General features: G+C 49.7%; 1 protein-coding gene across 1 annotated transcript in view; it reads left to right on the top strand.

Moving 5' to 3' along the window:
• The first annotated feature begins 531 nt into the window (after positions 1–531).
• Positions 532–23692, top strand: part of SMARCA2 (SWI/SNF related, matrix associated, actin dependent regulator of chromatin, subfamily a, member 2) — a 178061-nt gene continuing 154900 nt past the window's right edge. The window contains exons 1-3 of the mRNA XM_040988907.1: positions 532–613; positions 16240–16501; positions 20464–20593. Coding sequence (XP_040844841.1) covers positions 16277–16501; positions 20464–20593 — 355 coding nt within the window. The 5' untranslated portion in view covers positions 532–613; positions 16240–16276. The remainder of the gene's footprint in view (positions 614–16239; positions 16502–20463; positions 20594–23692) is intronic.

Genomic DNA, 23692 nt, shown 5'->3' with positions numbered 1-23692 from the left:
GAGGACACCCGGACCCCGCACCCCATTCGCCCTGCACCGGCTATAAGGGGCGCCCGACTCCAGCAGGGTTTGCGTCCTGCGCAGTTTCTGGGCTCCAGGCCAGCAAAGCCCGGAGGTGCCTTGCAGACAGGCAAGGCACGGGGGCGCACACACACACACGCTCGCGCGCGTGCACACACACACACACACACACACACACACACGGATCCACGCATACAGTAAGCTGTCTCTCGCTGCACATTCTTGCACACCGCCCTCCCATCCTCGGTCCTCCCTCCTCCCCGCCCCCCTACCCCGTCTTTCCCCCTCCCCACCCCCGAGCTCCCGGAGTCGCTGAGCGGGGCCGAGTGACAGGCGCGTCCCGCCAACCCGAGCCCGGCCGGGCAGGGAGGAGCGGCGCGCGGGGCCAACTGCGGCGCGTCTTCCGGAGGCGGCGAGGGTGGGTCGCGGGGCGGAGCCCGAGTTTAGGAAGAGGAGGGGACGGCTGTCATCAATGAAGTCATATTCATAATCTAGTCCACCTCTCTCTCTCTCTCTCGCTGACTGCGTTGCTGTACTCGGGGGTGACTCAGAGCGCGGAGAGATTGCAGCCGGCACACTCCTCGCGAGCAAGGTAAATAGAACTTACAGCTCTCTCCTTCTTCTCCTCCTCCCTCCGGCCTCCCGTCGCAATCGCCCCGGCGCGCAAACGGACCCCTCCAGGCACCGCGCCGCCCACGTCGGGCGGTCGGTCATTATCACCCATAATGATTCTGTATTGTGGCATGCACGGGACCAAAACAAACAGGCGGGCAACCGTCACAATCCTTTAGGGCGAGAGAGAGAAAGAGAGAGAGAAAGAGAGAGAGAGAGAAAAGAGCCCGCCTCTTCCTCTCGGGCCTCAGGTGGAATTGGTTTACCCTCAGCTCCCGGGCGGCTGGGGGGGGGGGGGGGGGGGGGGGAGGAAAGAGAGCAGAAAGTTTCAGGCGAACCTTGTTGTTCTAATAATAACAGCAATAACGACTACTCTAAGGGGAGGGAGGGAGGGGGAGGGCGAGGAGGGGAAATCGCAGCAGGTCACAGCCTTGACCCTGGGTCTGTAGCCAAGGATGCGCTGCCAACTGAAGGTTGCAACACGCGCGCGCACACGCTTTTGGCCAGGTGGCCGTGCCCCCATCCCTTTTTTTACACAACGGGGGTTTGGGGGCGGGGGGTTGGGCTGGGGCTGAGAACCGGGAGGGGGAGCGTTCTGGCCGAACAGTTCTCTCCGAAAGAGTTGGAAGGCGGCCTGGTGTTGAGGGGTGGGGGAGGCGGGGAGGTGGAAGGAGGGCGAGGAGCCCCGGGGCGGGCGAGCGGCTGGCTGGCACTCGCTGCCCCGGGGATTTGTTTAAAGGGCTGCGGCACCGGCGAAGCAATCGCAGCTGCGAGGAAGCCCGGGGTTGGCACTCCGAAGAGGCTGCAGCCACTGCCAGTGGGGCTGGGTGCGTGCGTGCTTGGCTCGGTGGTGTCACCTCCACTTTCCACGTCCCCCCCCTGTGGCGGGGGGACGGGTCAGCAGGCCTGTAAAGCAAAAGGACTTGTCCGGAGGGGAGTCCAGCTTGTCTCCTGGGGTGCCTGGAGGTCCGGGGATTCCAGCACTTAAGTTCCGCTCCTCCGGCTGCAGAGACTCCGTGCTGTTGGAACCGGGGAACTAAATAAGGTCCCCAAAGAAGGAGATCGGAGGTGCCTGGCAGACTCCTCAATGTTGCTCTCCCCTTCTCCACCCCCTCCTCCTCCTCCCGTTCCCCGGATCTGTTTTCTTGAGCTTTGCGGCTGATTGCCGCAGGAGCCGCGGCCGTGGGGCACCAGGGATGTTCCGGATCTTTAGGGGCGCGCTGGGACCCGGGAGAGTCACCGCGTCGGCTTCGGGCTGGGAAGGCGGCCATCCACATAATCCTCTCTGCCTGACTGTCACAAACAGGACCCCGTGCACACCCGGGCCAGCGGCGGTGGCGTCCGCCAGGAAAGGGGAAGGGCTGCGGTGGGAAGGATATGGAGCTGGGCGGGCGGGTGACGAGGGTGGGAGGCGGGGAGACGCGCACCCCTTCCTTCTCGCTCCCCTGTTTTCGAGTTTGCCTCATTCCCATCCCAGCCTGGTTTTATGCGCTGCTTCTGTTCTCCCTTCATACCCTCCCCCAGATCCGGCCGTCTTGCCTATTCCCCTGTGCCTTATAAAAACACGGCCATGCCATCCGCAAAGGTGTCGGGATGCGTTTCCCCAAATATACAGATCTCCAGCCCCTGGGTACCCTCTGACCAGCAGGCGCACACTGAGCCGAGCTGCAACTCGGATACCCGGCGTCAGGCCTCGCTTCCCCCCACACCCCCGCCCCACGACCTGGCACAGTTGCCCAGCACGGGGCAGGGCGGGGTGCAGCCTTGCTGGGCTCCAGGGACACCAGCACCGAGACGTGGGTCACTCGTGCCGGTTTCCGGTACCCGCAGGGGAAATCGGCTCCTGCCAGTGTGTGCACGCTTGCCCCCGCCTCCGCTCCGATTGCATTGTTATTGTTATTATTATTATTACTCCGGGTTGCCGCTGGCTGTGGATGGTGTTGAGCGCAGCGGTGGCTGGAGGGACTGCTGCAGGAGGTGGGTGGGTGGGTGGGGGAGTGTGGAGAAGGAGGGAAGTTGGATGTGGATCAGGAAGAGGAAAAAAAAAAGTTTGGCCGGGCTCCTAAGTGGGGTGGAGGGCTGGGAGGGGGTCTGCGAGAGTGTGAGTGTGTGTGTGTGTGTGTGTGTGTCCTGAGCAAGCGCCAAGCCAGCGCCTCCCCGGGAGCCCCTTGGAGGACCGGGGAGGGCTGGTGGCTAGAGCTGGCGGGGACGGCGCGTTCCAGGGGCTGTGTGTGTGTGTGTGTGTGTGTGTGTGTGTGTGTGTGCGCGCGCGAGCGGCAGGGAATCAGGAAGTCACAGCAGCGAAGCGCACACAGACATATTTGATTGCCGTGACATGACGCGCGCGAGGGAGGAAGCGGCAGCAGCCGTGGCTGGAGGCGGGCCGCGGGCTCCGTTACCGGCCTAGGACTGGCAACACCGCCGAGACTCGCTCCCTGCCGGTCCTCGGTGCAGCCTGGTCTCGCTCCACGGGTCCCGTGCCTCGCCCCACCCCCGCCCCCTTTTTGTTCTGCGTCCCCCAGGTAAGGAGCCTGCGCCTGGGTCTCCTCCTCTTCCACCTCCTCCTCCTCCTTCGCCGCCGCTGCTGCTGCTGCCAGGGCGACCCGGCTACATGCCGCGCGTCCTCTTGATCTCCCGTCTCCCGCGGAAGAGCAGGCAGGGCAAAAGGACCCTCCGGTCAAGGTGTGAAAAACTTTCCAGCGGCCCACAGGGTGGAGGTGGCTGGGAGGGATTAGAGAGGTGGAGAAGGCGGCTGATCAGGTCCTCCGGCCCTCCACCCCAGGTCCCGTGTAGTGTGCGTGCGCCCTGCGGCTGTTGCACATTGCAACTTTGGGCCTAAACGTTGCCTGCAAAGTCTCGCCGGGTTTACGGTGACATTCAAGAGCCAGAGTGGTCCATGCGATCTAACAGGCTTTAGGATCTTTCTCGAGGGAGGTTTGGGAGTGGGGGGGGGGGGGCAGAATCCGATTCTTATTCCGCGTCTGCACCGGGTGGTTACATAATGTCAGTAGCACATGGGTACACTCGGAGCCCATAACTGGGCTGCTCCTTGCCTTTGTTTATGTAACTTTTGGAAGACTTTTTTCATGGTTGATGCCTTTTGTCCCTCCTCCTGAAGCCCTGGGGATTGGAGCTTTGAGGGCGATGAAGCACAGCCACCGGGAGTTAATGATTTTTTTTTTTTCCCGTTGTTTTTGGAGAGGTCTCACTTTTGTCTCCTTTCTGGTCCTTGGAGTATTCCTTTGTACGTGTCCCGTTAGAGCTAAGGAAGGCGTCTTGCACTGAGTGGTTACTTATAAAGCTCTCCTGATACTGGAGTGAAATCTCACATTGCCATTTCAAAGGATTGGGGCGGGGTGGGGGGGGGCGGAGTACTTACATTTGATTTCCGTGTCTGGTTTCCAGAAACAGCGAGAGCCTCCTCTCCTGGAGCAAGGAGCAGAAAATTCCTATCCAACCACACGGCACGGTGTGAGCTCCAGGAAGAGAAAAGCCGTGTGCAGAGGGCCGCTGACACGCACACTCAGATGTTGGTAGCAATCTTTGCCATCAGATATTCCAGGGAAAGGGGCGGGGGGCCTGGCACCCCTCTCCCCAGAGCTTCCAGGCCCAGGCTGAACCCCTGGAAGCTTCCAGGCTACTCCTGGAAGGCTCGGGTTTTGCTTAGGAGGTGTGGCGGGTTTGACACCTAGGTCGTGCATTGTCATGCAAATGAGACACTTTTGCTAATAGGAATCGGATTGTCCTTTTCTCCTTCTCATCTTTTGTTCTCTCTCTCTCTCTCTCTCTCTCTTAAACCTGCTCTCTGACAACTCAGATGTTGGCTCTTGAGAACAGCCTGCTTGGAAACACCTGTTAGGTCCATGAGATTCAAGTAGGCCAAGGAAAAAAAAAAAACAACTCCCGCCCCCACACCCCCAGGAGGATTTAAGAGAGGAGTTGAATATTGATAAAGAACACTTTATCATCAATCAGGAGTCTGTGGTCTGGGGGACCTTGGGGGGGCCAGGCAGGCAGAACTTATTTCTGTGTAGCCTTGCGCTCCCGGAGTTAAACCAGTCACATCCCCGCTGGCTTGCACAGAAAACACACACTACAAGACCTTGTTCAAAGCAGTCTCAGATCTCTGCTTTTATTCATTTTAAAAGTGTTTTTTTTTTTTCCCCCTGAGCATTTCTCATCAAGTTTCTTGAAAAGTGCTTTGACCAACACCTGAAGCTTAGAACTGACCAAAAAAAAGTAGCTCTGTCTGTTACATTGTTAATCCTTGGATTCTTCTGTTTAAAGGATTCCTGACACAACATAACTAAGAAAGGGACACTTTTGGCAGATTATTTTTTATAACTTTTTGCTTTTGATTATGCCCTCAGTCATTTTTTTTTTCCCCCTAGGAGACACCTGTGTTACTCCTTGTAGTCCCTGTGGTATTTTGACATTGCGTTTTAAAAGCTTATTGTATGTAGCAGCGAGGAAGGACCTTCCCTGAATTATATAAGTGGGTACTGTGCTCCAGTGTTTGTGTTTGTTTGCCCTCCCCACCCCCTTTTAGAAGCCTTCCTTTGTAAACAAGTCCTTTGTCAGAGTCCCCTAGGTCAGCAAGTTTGGGTTACTGAGACCTGAGCGACATACCCAGTGGTCACCACTCAAGTGTGGATGACTGCTTGCCAAGGCAGCCTTCGCAAGCTGGCAGAGGGAGCCTTGCTAAGGACCTGCTTGTACCATCCCAACTTTGATGCCTACCGTGTCTGGCCTGTGTGATGTCTAGGCAATGCAGTTAACTAGATGTTAGTTGCTGAACCTGTGTGACCTTAGACAACCCCCTTAGCAACCACCCTTCTTCTCGCTCGGAGTAATTCTCCTGGCCAGATGAGAAAAATTCCCCTGCTAGCAAGACACCGTACTCTGGTGTCTTCTGGCAGAAGGATCGGCTTCTAAAATTGATCCCTTTATCCTAAATGTTGTATTTGACAGCTTTGCTTTTGGGCGCTAGGAGAGAGAGAGAGAGAGAGCTACTGATTTTTCCATCTGTGGAAGCATTCTTAGAGAAGTGGCTGGTTCGTCAAGCTTTGGGTCATTTGCTAAATAGTTGGACACAGCAAATACGGATGGCACTGGTCTTGGGAGTGGGTTGTTCTGGAACGCCCAGGGTGTTCGTGTGTGTGTGTTTAAAGATTTATTTAGCCTTCATTGGAAAGAAGACAGATCCACAGAGAGAAGGAAGAGGCAAAGACTTGTGTGTGTGTGTGTGTGTGTGTGTGTGTGTGTGTGTGTTTTCCTGCAGAGATACTTGCAATTTTATACTCACTAGGGAATATAGGAGTCTGAAACTTTTCTGCTAGAGTGATTTACTTAGGTGCCCAAGATATTTTCCACCGATTAGATGAGATCTTGCAACCTGGGCTCAAAAAAAAAAATGTAGCTTTATATCATTTCCTGACTGTTTCATGTTAATTGAACTTATTTCCTAGGAAGAGTTTTAGGATATGCCAAAGAGGGGTGTTTTTTTTTTTTTTTAAGGGATAAACGTTTTAAAGATACAGTTGAAAGTACTCGAATAATTATAGCTTAGCAAAGCATATAATGGAGCTGATGAAATTCAGGAGATAAGTGGCTGGGACTTTTGAAGCTTGGTTGTAAACACCGTGTGAAGCTCCATTTTGGAATGATGCTTTGGACCTAGGTCCGGTGGAGGAAGAGATTTCTGATTTCTGCCATCAGTAATACCTATTCTGAATGTGTGCCTCTGTGAGTACCTGACTTGGCCATTGACGAACTTGTAGGAACTTCATAATACCACGTGTGAGACTTTGAGGAGATTCAGACAATTATGGTCAAGCTATATGCCTATATCATTGAAAGCACTTAAAAAATATCACAGTGTCCTATACTATTTCAGATTGACATGTCTCAGACCAGTATATGATCTACAGTTTGCACAAGTAATTGTTGTAGAAACCTATGAGGAACTGACCTATTTTCAGTAAGGGCTGGCCCTTGTGTATAAATTGGTGAGTGAACTCCACAGAAGTTGAATACGAGTTTAAAATTCTAATTCTATTAAATGTAGTTATGACTCCCTCTGTTTTTTTTTTAAAGATTTATTTTTATTATTTTTTCATTGGAAAGGCAGATATACAGAGAGGAGAGACAGAGAGGAAGATCTTCTGTCCGATGATTCACTCCCCAAGTGAGCGCAACGGGTCGATACTATGCCGATCCGAAGCCAGGAGCCTCTTCTGGATCTCCCACGCGGGTGCAGGTTCCCAAAGCTTTGGGCCGTCCTCGACTGCTTTCCCGGGCCACAGGCAGGGAGCTGGAAGGGAAGCGGGGCTGCCAGGATTAGAACCGGCGCCCATATGGGATCCCGGGCATGCAAAGCGAGGACCTTTAACTACTTGCGCCATTGCGCCGGGCCCCCCTCTGTTTTTTTTTAAAAAAGATATTTGTTTATGTTATTGGAAAGTCAGATGTACAGAGAGAAGGAGAGAAAGATCGTCTGTCTGATGGCTCACTTCCAAAGACATTGCAATGGCCAGAGCTGAACTGATTTGAAGCGAGAAAGCAGGAGCTTCTTCCAGGTCTCCCATGTGGGTGCATTAGCCCAATGCTTTGGGCCGGGCTCAACTACTTTCCCAGGCCACAGGCAGGGAGCTAGATGGGAAGTAGAGTGGCTGGGATATGAACTGGCATCCCAGCTCACACATAGCAAGGATTTAGACACTTAGACTATCATGCCGAGCCTGACTCATTCTTTTCTAAGATCTGAGTTCACAAGTCATGAGTTAGCATCTGATGTTTATTAGCGTAAGGTGTTTGATGATGCAGTCACATCCCCTGGTGGAATGCCTGGGTTCGGGTCTCTGCTTCCCCCCCCCATCCTCCTCCTAATGAGCAAGAACTTGCATTCCAGCCAGCTACTTGGGAGATAAGAATAAACATCCCTGACTCCTGGCTTCTGGCTCGGGCCTGGCCCAGCCCTGGCCATGGTAGTCGTTTGCAGAGTGAATGGGTGGGCAGGGACTCTTACTATCTCTGCGTTTTAGATTAAAAAACAAAAATTGGAAAAAAAATTAATTTGTGTCTTTAGGTTGCTGAGTAAGCTCAAAAATAGATTTGAGTACAAAGGACTATAACTTGGTGGTTTACAGGTTTTCCGAGGGCAATTCCATAAGATTGAATGTTGATTGCATCTTGTTTGTTTAGTACTGTGCGTCTCTTCACCTGCTTAGCATGGCATATTCCAGTGTCTGCCACGCCACCGCAAGGTGAGGCATCCCACCTGGGACTTGAGTATTCCACCAGCAAAGCCCTCTTTCATCTGGGTGTTCTGCGCTGTTGAACCAGGTGCCTGCATCATAGTTTTGCAACTGTTTCCACCAACTGTGTGGTTTGCTGCCTTGCAAAGAATGCCAGGAAGCAGAGATCAAAAGGTGGTCTTTCATGGAGAATGAACGTAGTTTTCAAGAATGCACTTGAGTATAGTCTTCAAGGATGTACTTGAATACTCAAATATACACAAAACGTCTTAAAGAGCGTGTTTGTATGCTGGGACACCCAGACATATAAATAACGAATGGTGAACTGCATTTATACGTGTGGTATCTGGAGGCTCTGGGGGAGCTGCCTTGAGCTGATGAGACAGATGGAGTGTTTGAAATGGAGTTTGGGGTGGAGGGTGTAACAGGAGGATGGGTAATGGGTGTTGATGACTTCAGGGAGCCGGGCCTGAGAAGGTGTGGGAAGAACAACATACCTGTTTGCTTCCGGGTAGAGGTTCCAGTTAGGGAGAAGCGAAGTCACAGAGTATAGAAGAGGCTTAGCCGTAAAGATTTGGTCCAGTGTGTAGCGGAAGCTTGTCCCTTAGAAGTCTTCAGGAAGGGGAATCACAAAGTAGTGGTCTGGATTAAACTGGTAAACTGTGAATGCAAGGCCAGGGTGGGCAATCGAAGCTGAGACAGGATCTTGCAGTAACACACTTTTCTATGCCGGAGCTCACAAGGGTCTTTGTTTTAGTTGCTCCTTATAAGAATGGAGTTGGTTGCTGTCTACTGTTTGTTGTTGTCGGTGAGCAACTTGAAACTCTTGATTAAAGGGACCTTTGATAAATAAAAAAAAAAAAAGCTTTTCTTTTTTAAAGATTAATATAGTTAAGATTTACAGAGAAGGGAGAAGAGATAAAAGTACCTCATCACTGTTTCACACCCCCAGTGGCTGCAATGGCCAGGCTGAAGCCCAGAGCCAAGAACCCCATACAGCTCTCCCCTGTGGGTGACAGGGGCCCAAAGCACCACCTGCCACCCTGCCAGGTGTATTAGCAAGGAGCTGAATTGGAAGTGGAGCAGCTGGGACTCACGTGGGATGCCATCGTAGCTGGTGGTTGAAAGCTCCATCCTTCGCACTATTTGAATTGCCATGAACTTGACGAAGTCCGTATAGAATGAAAGCCGGAGGAAGTTGTACATCCTAAAGACAGCCTGTCCTATAACCTCGGTTCATTCAGTACGTGATGGTTGTGTTTACTGCTTAGGAAAAAAAAAAGTGTGCCCTTTCATCCAGAAGGCTTTTATTTTTATTTATTTGTTAATGTTCAACTATGATCTGAAAGTCAGGAAGAGGTGGACAGACAGAACTCCCATCCTCTGGCTCATTCCTAAAAAAGTGTATGCTGCGGCCTCTAGCATGCAGCCAAAGCAGTAGGTCTCCTTTGTGGAAGGTGGATATCCAAGTGCGTGAGCCGTTGCCTGCTGCCTCCTACTGTCCGCGCTGGCACAAAGCTGGCATCAGGAACCACAGCCAGGAGTTGAGTAGGGGCACACTGATAGGGCACATGGGCACCCCCTTTATACTTTTTAATAATTTTATACATTTTATTTTGAATATTGTTTATATAGTTGAGAGGGATGCATGTGGTTCTCCCATTAGGATGGAGAGGGTCAAGGCATGGAGAAAGGTGGATGGTGCAAATGTCTCAGCATTTTTTGTTTGCTTGGTTTTGCTTTTGTTTTTCTCTTGTGTCTGTAGAGGAGAGGGCGGGGCTGTTCGTTATTGTCAAACTACACCAGCACTGGGGATAAGGGACTGTGCTTTGGGGTGCCTTAGAGACCCCAGTGTGGGGAAGAACGTTCCAAGGGTGTTAGTTGAGTAGTGTTGGTACTTCTCAGATGTTGTCTGCTTCATTGCACCACGCTTGAGAAAATCTTGCCTAGGGCTGTTGGCTGACCAGGTCCACCTTGGTGTATTCACAGGCCTAAGGAACACGTTGCAAAGCGTGGCTAGGAGAGTGTGGTCTGGCTTGTTCTGCTTTCCATCCTCTGATGAGGTACTCGGTGTCCTCTGCTGGCCTAGATGATCTGACTGCCATGTTTCCTGTGTGCATCTGGGCATGCGGTCCACCGCATAAGCATCAGCAACTGAGGAGGCCCGGTCCTAACATGTGCACTCCAAGGTGGGACCACATATCTTGTCACTTTCTCTGTAGTTGGGGTTTGAGTCCAGCCATCTAGTTGGGGAGTTCCCCCAAGAGACCTTGCCTGGGGTGACCTCAAACTTTTGTGTGCACCGGCTAGTACAGGGTCAAGTTTAGCCTGTCACCTGCAACAGCCAATGCACATAGCGGTGGATGGAGTTGCCTAGTCAGTTCTACCCCAACCCTATTTCTTATGTGTACTGATGGGTGTTCCAGCCTAGCCCTGCCCAACCCATCATAGGCCTGGACGTCCTGCACATCAGTGGGTACCACAACCTGGTCAAGGAAATCCCCAATAACTCCTACCAGGCCAATCCCCACCCCCGGTTTTTGCATCTGGCATCATGGAATGTGGCCTAACCCAGTCTGTGCCCTATCCTCTCTGGTTCTGTTGCACACCCATAGGTGCTGGAGCTTAGTTCAGCCAACCTTGCCCCCAGACCTGGCCCACATGTCTGCTGATGGGTGCTCCCAACACCTTTTTAATTACAAAACCAAATGTCTGCCCCAAGAGCCAGAGATTTTTTTTTTAGAAATATGTATTTCAGACTCTTGTTATGTTTATTCTAAGCAGAAAATCACTATCCTTGTTTCTTAGCAGCAGTCCAAACAAGGCTGCCCTGTAAGAGAGCTGCAGTAACCTGGAAAGCACAGGTGTGGGTGAACACATGGGTACAGCCACGCACGAACATGGTTCAGGATGCCACTAGCTTTCGTTGCTTTGGTTGAGTGACTTCTGCTCTGACGAGTTAACCTAGCTAGTCTGGGGCCAGCTGAAGTTGAGCAGGAATGGTTGGTTGTCTGTGATGGCTACTGGCAATTATCTTTATAACTGCCAGTGGCTGAGTGTTTGTGGAAGACCGCAGGCCCTCTGAAAACAAGATGTTAAAAATGTTCTCCCCTTGGAGGGTCCCCGGGCTCCTCTCTCTCAGCGCTCCCTGAAGTGGTCACAGATGGAACCTCTCGGGTGGAAACTCCTGGCAGGTGGTAGATGGCTGGTGACACTGTAAAGAGCTGGGTTTCAAGTGTGGAGGTGGTGCCAGGGACTTGGGGAGCACTCATCAGCCTGCTGAGCATGAGTTGTTATCTGCTGGTGGACTGAGTGCTTGCCGGGTCTGGGTGCGGGCAGGGTGGCTTTTCCAGGCAGTGTAGTTTAAAGGGAGGGCTACAGCTTAGATGCGTCCTGCTTTCTTCCTTCATTTCTGTGAGATGGACAGAAGCCCAGTGAACAAAGTTTTAATCCAACAGCTGTTAAAAGGAAAAAAAAAAAATACTCTCCTTGGCTTTGAAACAAATTTGAAAACTAGCATGAGTAATCATGAGATGGTGAAGGAAATGTTTCTGGGTGCTTTCTTTGAGATTGCGATAAAGCCATCGGAACATTCAACCCAGGGTGAATTTTCTTTGTGGCACAGATCATCCTCGGCATTGTTTAAAAGTTGTGTGTCTTAAACCAAGGAGCCCTTTGATCTTTCGCCACCTCTCAGACAAAGGCTCAAGAGAATTTTCTCTTCATCTGTCCAGCTGTTCTTCTTACCCCTTCCACATTCCCTGTGGACAGTGCCTGTGTCCCAGTTCTGGGCATGTTGTTCCTTTTGATGGGGAAATTATCAATCCGTTTCTAGAGACAGCTATGCGGGAAACAAGGAGCAGCCCTTCAGGTCAGGGGCCATGTTCCGAATCAGCAAACAGACACGAAAAGAACTCTTTATCTTCACTATCTCCTGAGCCTTATCGTTGGCCAGTAGGAGCCAGACAAGTTTTAAAAAGCTCGAGTTATCTTCAGGGATGTAGGCTGCCCCTCATTCTGATTCTTGATCTTCCACCTTCAACCCAGACCCCCAGATTCTTCTGTAAAGGTACATGGTGTCAGTCTGAACTTTCTAACAGGGATTGTGGGGGGTAGACGGGCCTTCCCATGCTCCCTGTGTGGTTAGTAATAGTGTTTCTTGGACTTCAAGTCCTCAATGAAATGTCTCCTCTATTGCACTTTCCCTCATTCCAAGCTGCAGGTTAAGTCTCTCCCATCCTCTGACTGACCGTGCCAGACACCTCCACTCCCTCCTGCTGTCTTGTAGAACCTTGTGCCTTTCGACTCTTGCTACGATTTATGCCGAGTCTTTCAAGTTCCTCTGGCAACTTTCTGAGTCCTGCGGTCAGCCCTCCCAGTCATTGTCGTCCACGGAGGACGCACTGAGCACAGAGGTGGGACAAAGCAAGTACACCGTGCTCTGGGGGGGTTGGTTAAACAGTGCTGACCTCTGCAGACTGGGGCTGCGTCTGCTTTTCCTCTTGGGCTCCTCTCCACGTCTCTGTCTACATCTTCACAGCTGACTCCTAGTCCTTGCAAGACTACCCCAGTTGCCAGCTGTATTCCTTTGTCCTCTGCCTCGCATGCGTCCCTGTCCATTGCTTGGGCTCAAGTGAAACAAACAAATCAACAAACAAACTATCAAAACCCTCCGCATCTCTGCAGATGGCTTCGCTGCCTGGAGCAACAGCTCCATGTTGAGTGGAGAATAGAGACAAAAAGTTGTACCTCCTATGTGGGGTTTCTCTCCTGTGACAGTCCTGCCTCGGGTAAAGCCAGGCTGCCCCTTTCTACCCTCATAACAGCATATCTCTCATCTTCCAGTCACTACAATTATGATGGAAAGCTCTGGTAGGTACAATTTGCGTTGCTGCACGTTGGGGGGGGGGGAGGGACACGTCTCCAGTACCTCCTATCGCAACTAGGAAGGCCTGGGTTGCATCCTGGTTGCCATGGCTGGAGTGGTGACCCTTAAAATCCCATGAAGTCGAACTCCTTTTAATATGCAGATGGGGGTGTGAGGCTTTTCAGCTTAGAGAAAATTTGGAGATTGGGGCTGAGGCAGGAACAGTGTGGTGTTGGGAGTGGTGGGAAGCTGAGTGGGTGGGGGCGGGGGGTTGGTCTTCTGTTTTTTGAAAACGCACCCTCCCAGTTTCACAAAGACGGAGAGAAGACTGGGTGTCTCCAGCTGAAAAATTCTTGCCAAAGAACACAGAGGTCTGGCCCTCAGGGAGTCCTGGTGCTAGGTAGAGGGACGCTCCCAGCAATGCCTGGGTATGGGGGGTGGCTACGCTCCTTTGCACTGTTCCCCCAGGCACATTTTCTGCTTTGTGTTAGTCATTGTGGAACAGGTTGTGCTTGGGGTAATGGTGTAAGTCTCTCTCCCCACAGGAAGTAAAACATAGGCTGGGAAAGCCATCCTGTGGACTGACCTATCCCTGTTGCCCTGTTAAGATTCTCTGAGCCCCTTCACCCCCCAACCCCTGCAGGCTCTGCCTTCCACTCCCATATCCACCCCATCTACCTCTTCTCTTTAGTACTTTGGACAGGAAAGAAAGGAGCAAGGATTCCCGGAGCTGTCAGCTGGGTTGGTGAGGGAGACGTTGAACGGGTATACAGGTGTCTTTGCAGGGAGCTGCATCAGCAGCCAGGCAGCCAGGACTTGAACTGATGCTCCGGCAGGGTGCGTGCAGAAGTTTAATACGCTGCACCGCAACGCTCACTCCTGGCAGTCCCAGTGTTGCCAGGGAAGTGCGTCAGTGAACCCTAGCAAGTGCTACAGGCACAAAGTCTCAGAGGTCCTCTAGGGACCGCTGGATCTGAGCCTCCTGGGTAGACAGATGACGGGGACCTTTGAGGTCCCTGAACCTAGAAGAAGCTGAGTGACCCCAGAAGAAAAGTCACTTTTCTCAGAGTGTCAGAGTTGGTAGTATCCACCCGGTCAGAACTGAGGTCTCTGGACTCCCAGCCCGGAGTCTGCACATCCAGCTCCGTTGGCTGTGTGGCGCACGGCAAATTTCCTCATGTGGTGGTCAGCTGTACTAGTCAAACCCATGATCTCAATCGTACGCATTTACGAAATCCATGTCCCCCAGCGCTCTCCTTCCTAGCAAATGCTTTCTTTTATCACATGTGTCTGTATCAACATTCTGCTTATAAGCCTGCAATTTTCCATTTCCCTTGTAATAGGATTCCCCCCCCCAAAAAAAAACATTTTAAAAATCATTTCCTTGAATGAAAAATGGTGAGCATATTTTTTTAAAAAAATGGGAATTGAGATGGCCAAGCACGGACAGTATTCTCTGAGATTTCCCAATGAAAGTGATAATACGTGTGGACATCGGTCTTAGGGACTCTGGTATGAATCAAAACGGAATCTTTTGAGGAGCGGGACTATCTTGTAAATGAACTTGAGCATTTGGATCCAGATGCATGTGTGTTACCGCCATCCCCATTGACGCTGCCTTCAGGGAAAACCTGAACAGGAAGTAAGCAATTTCCTTTTACTCACTACAAAAATAAAGGGGGTGTGTCTGCTGATGTCCATGGAAGACCGTTACAATTTATAGTACCCTTAGGTTGACGTCAACTTCCTGAATTTAAAAAATGCTTACTGAGCATGTTGGATGAGAGGGGTTGGAAAGCTCTCCTCCACATACCGCGCATCCCCCCAGCCAAAAAAAAGTTACTTTTCACCTGCTTTGTTAATCACAACAAATAATAACAGTTGGCTCTCTAGTGAATTCAAGGTTCTAATTCTGCCTGGTTGCCCTCCTGTTGTTTCAGAAACAACGTGTTCTTGGGCCCCATGCTTATCATCACCCCAGAGTAGCCTTTCTCGGAGGCCTCCGTTGGAGGCTGCATTTATCAGAAGGTCCTGAGGACTGTTTACTCACAGGACTCCAACACTGGTTACTCACTAGCTCTTCTTGGTAAAAATCAAGCCAGGCCCCACGAAGAACTGTGAGCCCTTAGAGTTTCGTCGGCAGTGGCGTTGATCAGGTTTTGAGCTCTTGCTGTGTGTTTCTTGGGGAGGATGCTGAGGGATTTGTTGAGCGGCAGAAGTAGCCGTTAGTGGTACAGCCTTAGCAGACTTCCTTCTGTCGCTGCTGTTCCCCTTCGTAAGGGAAAGAGCCGCTTTGGGGTGCACGAGTAGGCCATTGATTCCGTCTACCCTGCAGAAGCAGTAAGTACGTACGTCACACGGGGGCGTCTCGCTCCCTGGCTGCAGAACAATCAGTCACGTGTGCTATTCGGCCATCTTGTTGGGCTCCTTGGACTCCGTGGTTTGGGCCGGCGTCCAGTTGTGCCCGCTTCAGGAGGCCGTTCCCAGGTGGGAGTGATGAAGGAGCCGGGAGGGGGCGGCTGATGGGACGGAGTTGAGGGGCCAGCGTTTGTACACCTCGTGTCTTGCTTCTGACCCGTTGATCCCAGGCAGTTTCCTTCCCCCCGAGGGTTCCTGGACCAGCATGAGGCCGACACAGGTTCCCAACCTGAACTCTTCAGAAAACCATCACTGTTTTGCTTAGTTAGCTGCAGGGCCAATCCTGCCTCACATGGTTAGCTTGAATGTTTGTGGGACGGTAAGACTCCCTAAGAATGTCTGTTTACTGGCCTGCGGTCCAGCTGCGTCTTACACACACACACACACACACACACACACCCCATTTGTGTTCAGTTCTGTGGAGGGCAAGTGTTCAGTGACTCAGCTGGGGACTGCATGGGTATTTCAGCCTGTGTTTGATCGTCCTCAGCCCCTGCTTCTTCCACATTTCTCTTCCATTCTCAATGTATGAAGTCACATTTTCCACTCTTGACCACCTAGATCCGCCCCCATGAAGTTTTTGAGTGCCCCCTTCGCTTCTGAAAGTGAAATCCTAGATGGATATTTTTGGAAAGATTTTTTTTTTTGCTGTGTTCATGCTTTTGAGGGTTGATGACTTATAAGGGGTCCAAAGCATTGAGTAGCACAGAATGCCTGTTGACTCCAGTAATAAATTTCAGACTTGTTTAGAGTTCTGCTTCTGTGTTAAATTTGAGTTTCTCCAGTGAGACTTTTTTTTTTGTATCTGAGATGATTTATGGCTTTCTTGGGGGGAATCATTTAGTGTGTGTGTGTGTGTGTGTGTGTGTGTGTGTGTATTTAAACAAGTGAACTTCATAAAGGCGAACAAATATACTTCACAGTCAGTCGAACATCTGGACGAGACAGGCGGCTGTTTGAAGTGTGTGACAAAAACGGCACCATCCAATACTAACAACGGTCTTAATGCTGATCCTAACATCATGTTTAAAACATTCCTTTTCTTTTGTCTGCTTTCCAACTTAGCATCACTCTGCCTGGCTGGCGGGGACTGGAGGAATAGATGTCCACGCCCACAGACCCTGGCGCCATGCCCCATCCGGGGCCCTCACCGGGGCCTGGACCCTCCCCCGGACCAATTCTCGGACCAAGTCCAGGACCAGGACCATCCCCGGGTTCCGTCCACAGCATGATGGGGCCAAGTCCCGGCCCTCCGAGTGTCTCACATCCGATGCCAGCCTTGGGGTCTACAGACTTCCCACAAGAAGGCATGCATCAGATGCATAAGGTAAGGCTTGAGTCTCCTGTTGGGTTCTGGCCTTTGAGTCCTGGATGGTTCATGTTCCTGGTAATTCCTTTCCCTGAGTTGACGTACGTCTTTGCCTGATATTGTATATTATTAAAAAGGGATGTTTTTAGATACTGGTACTGCTGCAGCTGTTAAGTCATGGAGATCACATGTTGGCTTGTGAAAATACTTAAGAGTATGTAGCTCCAAGGTGGAGATTTTGTAATTTGTGGGTTGAAGGTATTTTGGCCTGCTACGTGAGTATGTCGTCATATATGGACTATGTTCGTTTCCAATCATTGTTCAGCAACTCACATTAGCTGTGAATGGAAATATTAGACAGTGTCTGTCCTCCAACTTTTGGTGTTCATCGGAACAGGTTAGACCCCAAAAAGTAAGAGTCCTGTCGTAGCGTCTTTTTTAAAAAAAGGCAGTATGGAAATTGGACCATCTGCTAGCAACTGTTCACATGGACATGGCTGTCTCTTGGTGAAGAAGTTGGTCCTGACTCGGGGAAAGGCTGATATCCACAGCCACAGGTCCATCCATCCCTGTGTTCCTAGACTAAGGTTGTTTTTAAGGATCTTGTTGGTTGACATGGCCAAGCCTGTTGCTCGGGGGGAAGATCTGCTTGGTCCAGTTTGGCGTTATGCCTTTGGGAGAGGAGTGAAATAGAAACAGTAGCGTCTCCCACAACCCTTTGCATGGAAGCAGGGAGCAGCTAAAGGCAATCTATGAATATGCGTTACCCCAAAAGTTTGCCTGGTAAGACAGCAAAAGTGTCACATCCCATTTCGAGGGCCGGTGGGTGGCCCAGCTAAAGCAGGCAGGCAGACAGAGCATCGTTTTCCTGCTTCTGCCTCTTTATTCTGGCCTCCATGACCAGGAGGAAGTCTACCTGCATCAGGAGGACCATCCTCTGTTTACTGTCTGTGCATACTCCTCATCCGCTCATGCAGAGACACCTGTACACACACGCACATTGAGAAGACAGTGTCTACACCCCAGGTACCCCAATGTATGTGGTAGACAAGCTGTGGATGTTGTGAGTTGGGCACATAAATGTGACCACAGAAAGGAACAAGCCTTCCCTCTTCTCCCCTACAGCTTGGGGTCAGTTTTAAGGCTAAGGGCATCAGAGCTCAGAAAGGGTGAAGCACTGTGGAGCAGTGGGTTAAGCTCCTGCACTGGGATTGAGCCCCACTTCCGCTTCCCATTCAGCTTGATGCAGATGCACTTCTAAGACAACAGATGATGACTTGAGCACTTGAGTCCCTCTGACCTTGTCGGAGATCTCCACGCACTTCTGGGTCAATCGCATCATCCTGATTCCACTCAGGCTGTTGGGAGACTAAGCCAGTGGATGGAAGATCTCTGTCATCTCTCTCTTTCTCCCTTCTTGTCATTCTTTTGAATGAATGAATGAATGAATGAATCTGTCCGTCTCTCATTAGGAACTTTCAAAATAATACATACATACATAAGGGAGTAAGTAAATAAGTAAAGCCATTTTTATAAATGGACCAAGAAGGGGGCAGGTGCAATGGGTTAAGTGGCTAGACATCCACCTTGTAATCACCAGCATCCTGTCTGGGCACTGGTTCAGTCCCAGCTGCTACGCTTGCCATCCCAGCTCTCTATTGACAACCTGGGAAAACAGTGCAGGATGGTCCAAAGCTTTGGGACCCTGTAAGCGTGTGGGAGACCTGGAAGAAGCTCCTGGCCTCAGTTGGCTCACCTCTGGTTGTGGCTACCATCTGGGGAGCGAATCAGCAGATGGAAGATCTCTTTTGTCTCTCCTGTGAAAATCTGCATTTGCAAATTAAAAAAAGAACCGGCCAAGGACTTAGACATTTCTCCAAATCATAGAAATGAATGAACATTAAACATAGAAGTTGTTCACTAGCCATCAAGGAAGCATACATTGTAAGAACCACAGTAAGGTGCCACCTTGTACCCATTAGGGAATGAAAAGAGCAAGGCATTGAAGGCGATGGGGCAGAAATCTTACACTTTATGCACTGTTGGTAGAAAAGTAAAGTCTTGTGACCACAGTGCAAAACAGCTGAGTTGGTTTCCCAAAAGAGGGGATGAGGCAAGGGGTGGGGAGGAGGAGAGGGAAGGGCAGATGTTCAAATCAGGAGGTCAAGCTGTTCTTGTTATCAAAGTAAGAAAAGCACAGAGGAAAAAGAAAGAACGTGGATGATCCCAGCTTCCCTCACACAGTCAGAGCTTGTTGTATAGAAATGCATTTCCCAGCTGACTTTTCTCACGTTCAGCACAAGCACGATGTTTGCACGGGTGTGTGTGTGTCAAGCTGGCTTGTTTTATTTTGCGTTCATCCTGTTGTCTGTGTTGAGGAGTGCAAAGCTGGTTGTTCTCCATCTTTGGTGGAGTTCTCTGGAGCGTACGTCCCAATCCGCTTCCTCCTGTTGAAATAAAAATAGGCTTTGAGCCTGTCCAGTGGGGAGAGAAACGAATCGGCTTGTTTTCCCCCTCTTGTTTCGGGGGAAGCTGTCTAGAGACTGACATCTTACTCCCTGTGGAGGTTAAATCTGTTTGGGAGCTGTGTTCAGGACCTCACTGCAAATGGGAGTTATTCCTAGATGGTCTTTCTGGATCTTCCATCTCTCCTAAACATCCCCTCTGAGTTCTTGCAGACGGCTGGATTCTCACTTTCTCATCATCTCCTCCCAGCCTGTTGCTTCATTTGGCCAGTACAAGTTTTGAGTTGAGCAATTTCTGGGCCTCTTGCTTTTTCCTCCCGTCCAGCCCCTCCCTGCATGAAGACCTGTCCACACCTGCTGACCAGATGTGTCCACTCTCTCCAGTGTTTTCTCCTGGCAGCTGGCTTCCTCGTCCAGCTCCCCTTTCTCTTTCTGAGCTCCCACTGTTTGCTTTTCAACGTGACTGGAAATAAATAAACAAGTGGCCTGAACGCATCTGTCGCATAGCTTTGATTTCCTCCCTACTATTACTGTTCAACAGACTCAGTGACTTTTTTTTTTTAAATGCCAGATTCTTACCATTTTTCTTCTGAACATCCTCTTTATGGTAAATTTTCCCTCTTTTCAAGCACAGGCTTTTGACTCTGCAGAAATTAACTTTCTTTTCTCCAGAAACTGCCAACACTCAGACTTTCTTGCTTGAAGTCATTTGGTTTCTATAAACTCCTGGAAATGTTCCTCTCCGACTGCTTTGAAAATCGCTATTACAGTTTTGGGGGGAGGACTAGGTTTTTCCTTTCTCAAACACATGCTCCATCGCCCAACTCTGGATTGGATTAACGGCAATCCAATAGCTATTGATTGCACGCCTGTCATATGCTGGCTCTAGTGTTCACTATTTATTTTCAGACCATGTCTCAAACTTTTTACCGTCCTTCTCTCTCTGGAGCAGGCTTCAGCCGTCTCATACCTCTCTTCCCTTCCAGTGCTCACCCCTGTTCTCGGCCCTGCCTGATCCATTCCACTCTTGCCAACTGCCATGGAACCTTGTGGTTTCAACTTTATAAACTTTCCCTGGTTCCTTCCTCTCCAGTGATGCGTGTGTGTTTATATGTACGCGTACACACACACACACGCAATCATCTTTGAAAAGCTATTTCGAATGGTCTTCCTTCAGACTTCAAACTAACCTCGCGTTTATAGTAGGTTTTAAGACAACACTATAGGGGTATGGAAGAATAACCCGTGTTTGTCCACATCGTTCAACTTTCTGCGTGTTGCTGAGTTTAGATACAACTCCTTTCCCCACGCAACCGTTTCAAATCTTAACTTCTGACTGCAGATGGTGGCATTGCCCCTATTGGTTCTCACCTATGGAGTCTGAAATTGGTAGGCTGGGTAAGAAATGATTGTGCCGCCCACCCGTTGAGGACTTTGGGGGTGGGATGTTTAATCGCCCAAGAGAAATGCTGTTGGCCAAGCAGATTTCTAATGGATTTCCTTTGTGTATCTCAGCCCATCGACAGTATTCACGACAAAGGGATTGTGGACGACATGCACTGTGGATCCATGAAGGGCACAAGTATGCGAACTCCCCATCCGGGCATGGGCCCTCCCCAGAGCCCCATGGATCAGCACAGTCAAGGTTTGTGTTTGCTCCCTGCCTACCTGACATTATCTCCGTGTGCCGTAATATATCCGTCTCTGCTGTTGGATATTTTAGTTATGACTTCCAAAGAGTATGTGGTTAAGTGCGTGTGTGTGGTGTCAGCAAGGCCAAATCCAGCATGCTTCTCTTCCCTTTAGAAGTCTACTCGCCCTCCTCAGCTCCACCCCTATTCTCACGAACACAGCTTCACGATGGAAAGCTACAGCTTCGTTTCCAACATCCTCGGCAATTTTAGCTAGCCTCTGTGGGTCCCCCCCAAAATTCTACAGAGTATTTCAGTCATTCGATCCAGAGTCTTCCCGGTGGTCCTATCAGGCAAATGGTGTTCACCCCACTTTTACAGTTAGGAAAAGCTAAACGCAAAGGATTAGTTGTTTATTTGAATTGCCTAGAGTGTGGCAAGGCCAGAGAGAGAGAATCCAGGCCTGCCTTCCTAGACCAGGAAGGGTATGGGAGATCAAATGAGCCGTCAGATGCCTTGGGTTTTATCCTAGAGCATGCACCATAATGTACCAACATCACATCTGAAGGCCGGCGGGTCTGTGGTCGGCTGCTAGGGCTGTAACACCCATTACCGCAAACTGTGTGGTCTCAGATAGCACCAGTGTGTTCTCTCACCATTCTAGAGCTGGAAAGTCTGCCATCAAGGTGTCTGCAGGGCCCTGCTCTCTCTAAGGGCTTTGGGAAAGGATCTTCACTTTCTTCTTTCTAACTTTTAGTGGTTTCCAGGATTCCTTGGTATTTACAAGCTTGCTGGTACACAGCGCATCTGTCTTTGTGGTTTTTCCTGTGTCAACATCTGTCTGTGTGTTTAGGTTCTGGTTTTGTAAGGAGACAACCCTTCATTGCGTTGGAGCCTACCCTCATTGGAACATTGCAGATTTTATCTGCAAAGATACCATTTCCGACTAAAGGGATGTTCATGGCTGCTGGGAGTAAGGGCTTCAACAATGAATTCCTCCAATGCTTTTGGAGGGAGTGACGAGTGGACAGAGCGGTGTTCAGTCCACAACAGCAGTCGAATGAACCTACAGTGTGTTTTGTTTTCTGTTTTTGTGTTTGCAAGCTCTGCTTTCCCTCACTGCTGGAGACATATCAAGAGAACCTCAAAGCTGCTTGAATACACCACAGTCTGGTTTCAGAACCCTTTGGTCATTCTAGCATAGGAGGTAGATGGGTTAATGTGATACAAGCTAGCATCAGTGTGACCACTTTTGGTGCAAGGCTGCTGGCTTCTGTGTTGCTTTGTGTAGACTCCTAGGTCATTAGATGGACGTGAATTTTCCCTCATTTAAAGTAAGCAGTCATCTGTCCATTTGAGGGAAGACTTTTGGCTAAGGATACCTTGCAGAAACATATCCACCAGTCATATCATTTTTTAAGATTTATTTTCTCAAGGCTATAAGGCAATCTTCATGTAAAATACAAACTAGATAGATATGTAAGTAAATATGAACATGATTCGGTGCCCATATGGGATACCAGTGCTTGCAAAGTGGAGGGTTAGCCAGTTGAGCCACTGCACAGACCCCAGTCATGTTCTTTTTGAAGTGTTAAGAGTCAAGCCATGGAGGCCTGCGGGTGACTTTCTGCTCTTACGTGAGCAGGTTTAGGGACACCCTGACTGTGTACTGTATGTGGTGGCAGGCAGGAGGGCATTCCTGTTACAGACAGATCGCAGGATTAACATTTAAGTTCTCAAGGGGCCAGTGAATTCATAAGGGCTGATGTGGGTTTGATTGCTAATGCTGAGTGGGATGCAGGTAAGTTGTAGTGGGGGGATTTTAAAGCTAGATGCTTGCTCTTTCTGCTTCTGGAAGTGAATTTCTCCTATTCCTGGGGTCCTAAGAAAGCCCCCCCCAAACACATATTAAATGCACAAAAGCATCAAGGGGATTTTTTTTTTACTTTTCATTTCTCTTGAAATTCTTCTGATTGTTTGGCATCCACCTTCCACTTAGGAGCGAGGCCTTGCTTGTCATGGAATTTCCAGCACTTGGCATGATAGATTCCTAGTAGATTTTTTCTCAGTCAGGTATAGAAGGGAAGCTATGCATGCCAAACATCTGCAATTGTAAGTACATCTCAATTTTAGGTAATTTCAGCAAATTATTACTTTCGAAATACAAAGATTGGCATTCTGTGGAATCAGAATTAGCATGTCACGTCGCGCTCTAAAATAGTGACAGAGACCGTAGGCTGGGGGGGGGGATGAGTCATTTAAGAGTAAAATAAATAAATAAATAAAGCTGTATTGGGCGTAATGCAGTTCCATCCCATAGAATGGTCTGGGAGGGAAGCAGGGATCTTTAAAAGCTTCTTTGTAGGAAGCCATTGATAAACACACAGGTTCCGAGAGGTGTGGGATTGATTGGAAACCCGCCAGCTCTCACTACCCAGCAACCCTATTAGGTTGCTTTAGGGGATGGGCTGAGAAGTAAAAACCATTGCCTGGGATCCAGACCGAGTTGCGCACCTTGCGGTCCCAATGATAAAGCTGTTTATTTTTAGGTCCATTGAATAGAAGATGAACTTTCGTAGGCAGGTAGATAATATTTCAAGAGAAGGAGGGGGGAAAATCTATATAAAATTTTCACCTACAAGTTCAAGATTATGAATAGGCAAGACATTATTGCTTCTCTCTGAGGCCAGCTGAAGCAGGGGAGATAATGGCCCTCGAAGCCCAGGCAGGGAAAGCTGCCACTTTGGGATGACTTCAGCCATGAGCAGAATCAAACACCACAGAATCCACATCAGCCCTGTGTCCTACCCACGAGTGTGCGTTTCTTCCCTCTCTTTCCCCAACTAAACAGAGTGACCGAAGTGTGCCGTGTTGTCACATCATTTCGATGCTGGTTTTTTTTTTCCCCCTCCCAGTGTTATGGAAGGTTGCTACTCAGGCAGGGAAAGAATCCTGTGACTCTCCAGCTGAGACACTGTCACATTTTCATGTCATCCTGTGACAGGATGATTCTATTAACATCCCCTTGAATCCTTCCCACCCCCAGTTGCTTCTTATCAAATCCGAGGTAAAATTTAGCTATATTGATTAATTCTGAAAAAATGACTTTTATT

This window comes from Ochotona curzoniae, unplaced genomic scaffold (genome assembly GCF_017591425.1).
Source record: "Ochotona curzoniae isolate NIBS_2020 unplaced genomic scaffold, NIBS_Ocur_1.0 contig_50, whole genome shotgun sequence".
In the NCBI taxonomy this organism is placed as follows: Eukaryota; Metazoa; Chordata; class Mammalia; order Lagomorpha; family Ochotonidae; genus Ochotona; species Ochotona curzoniae.
The sequence above is the reverse complement of the archived record's forward strand: the minus strand, read 5'-3'. Positions and strand labels throughout refer to the sequence as shown.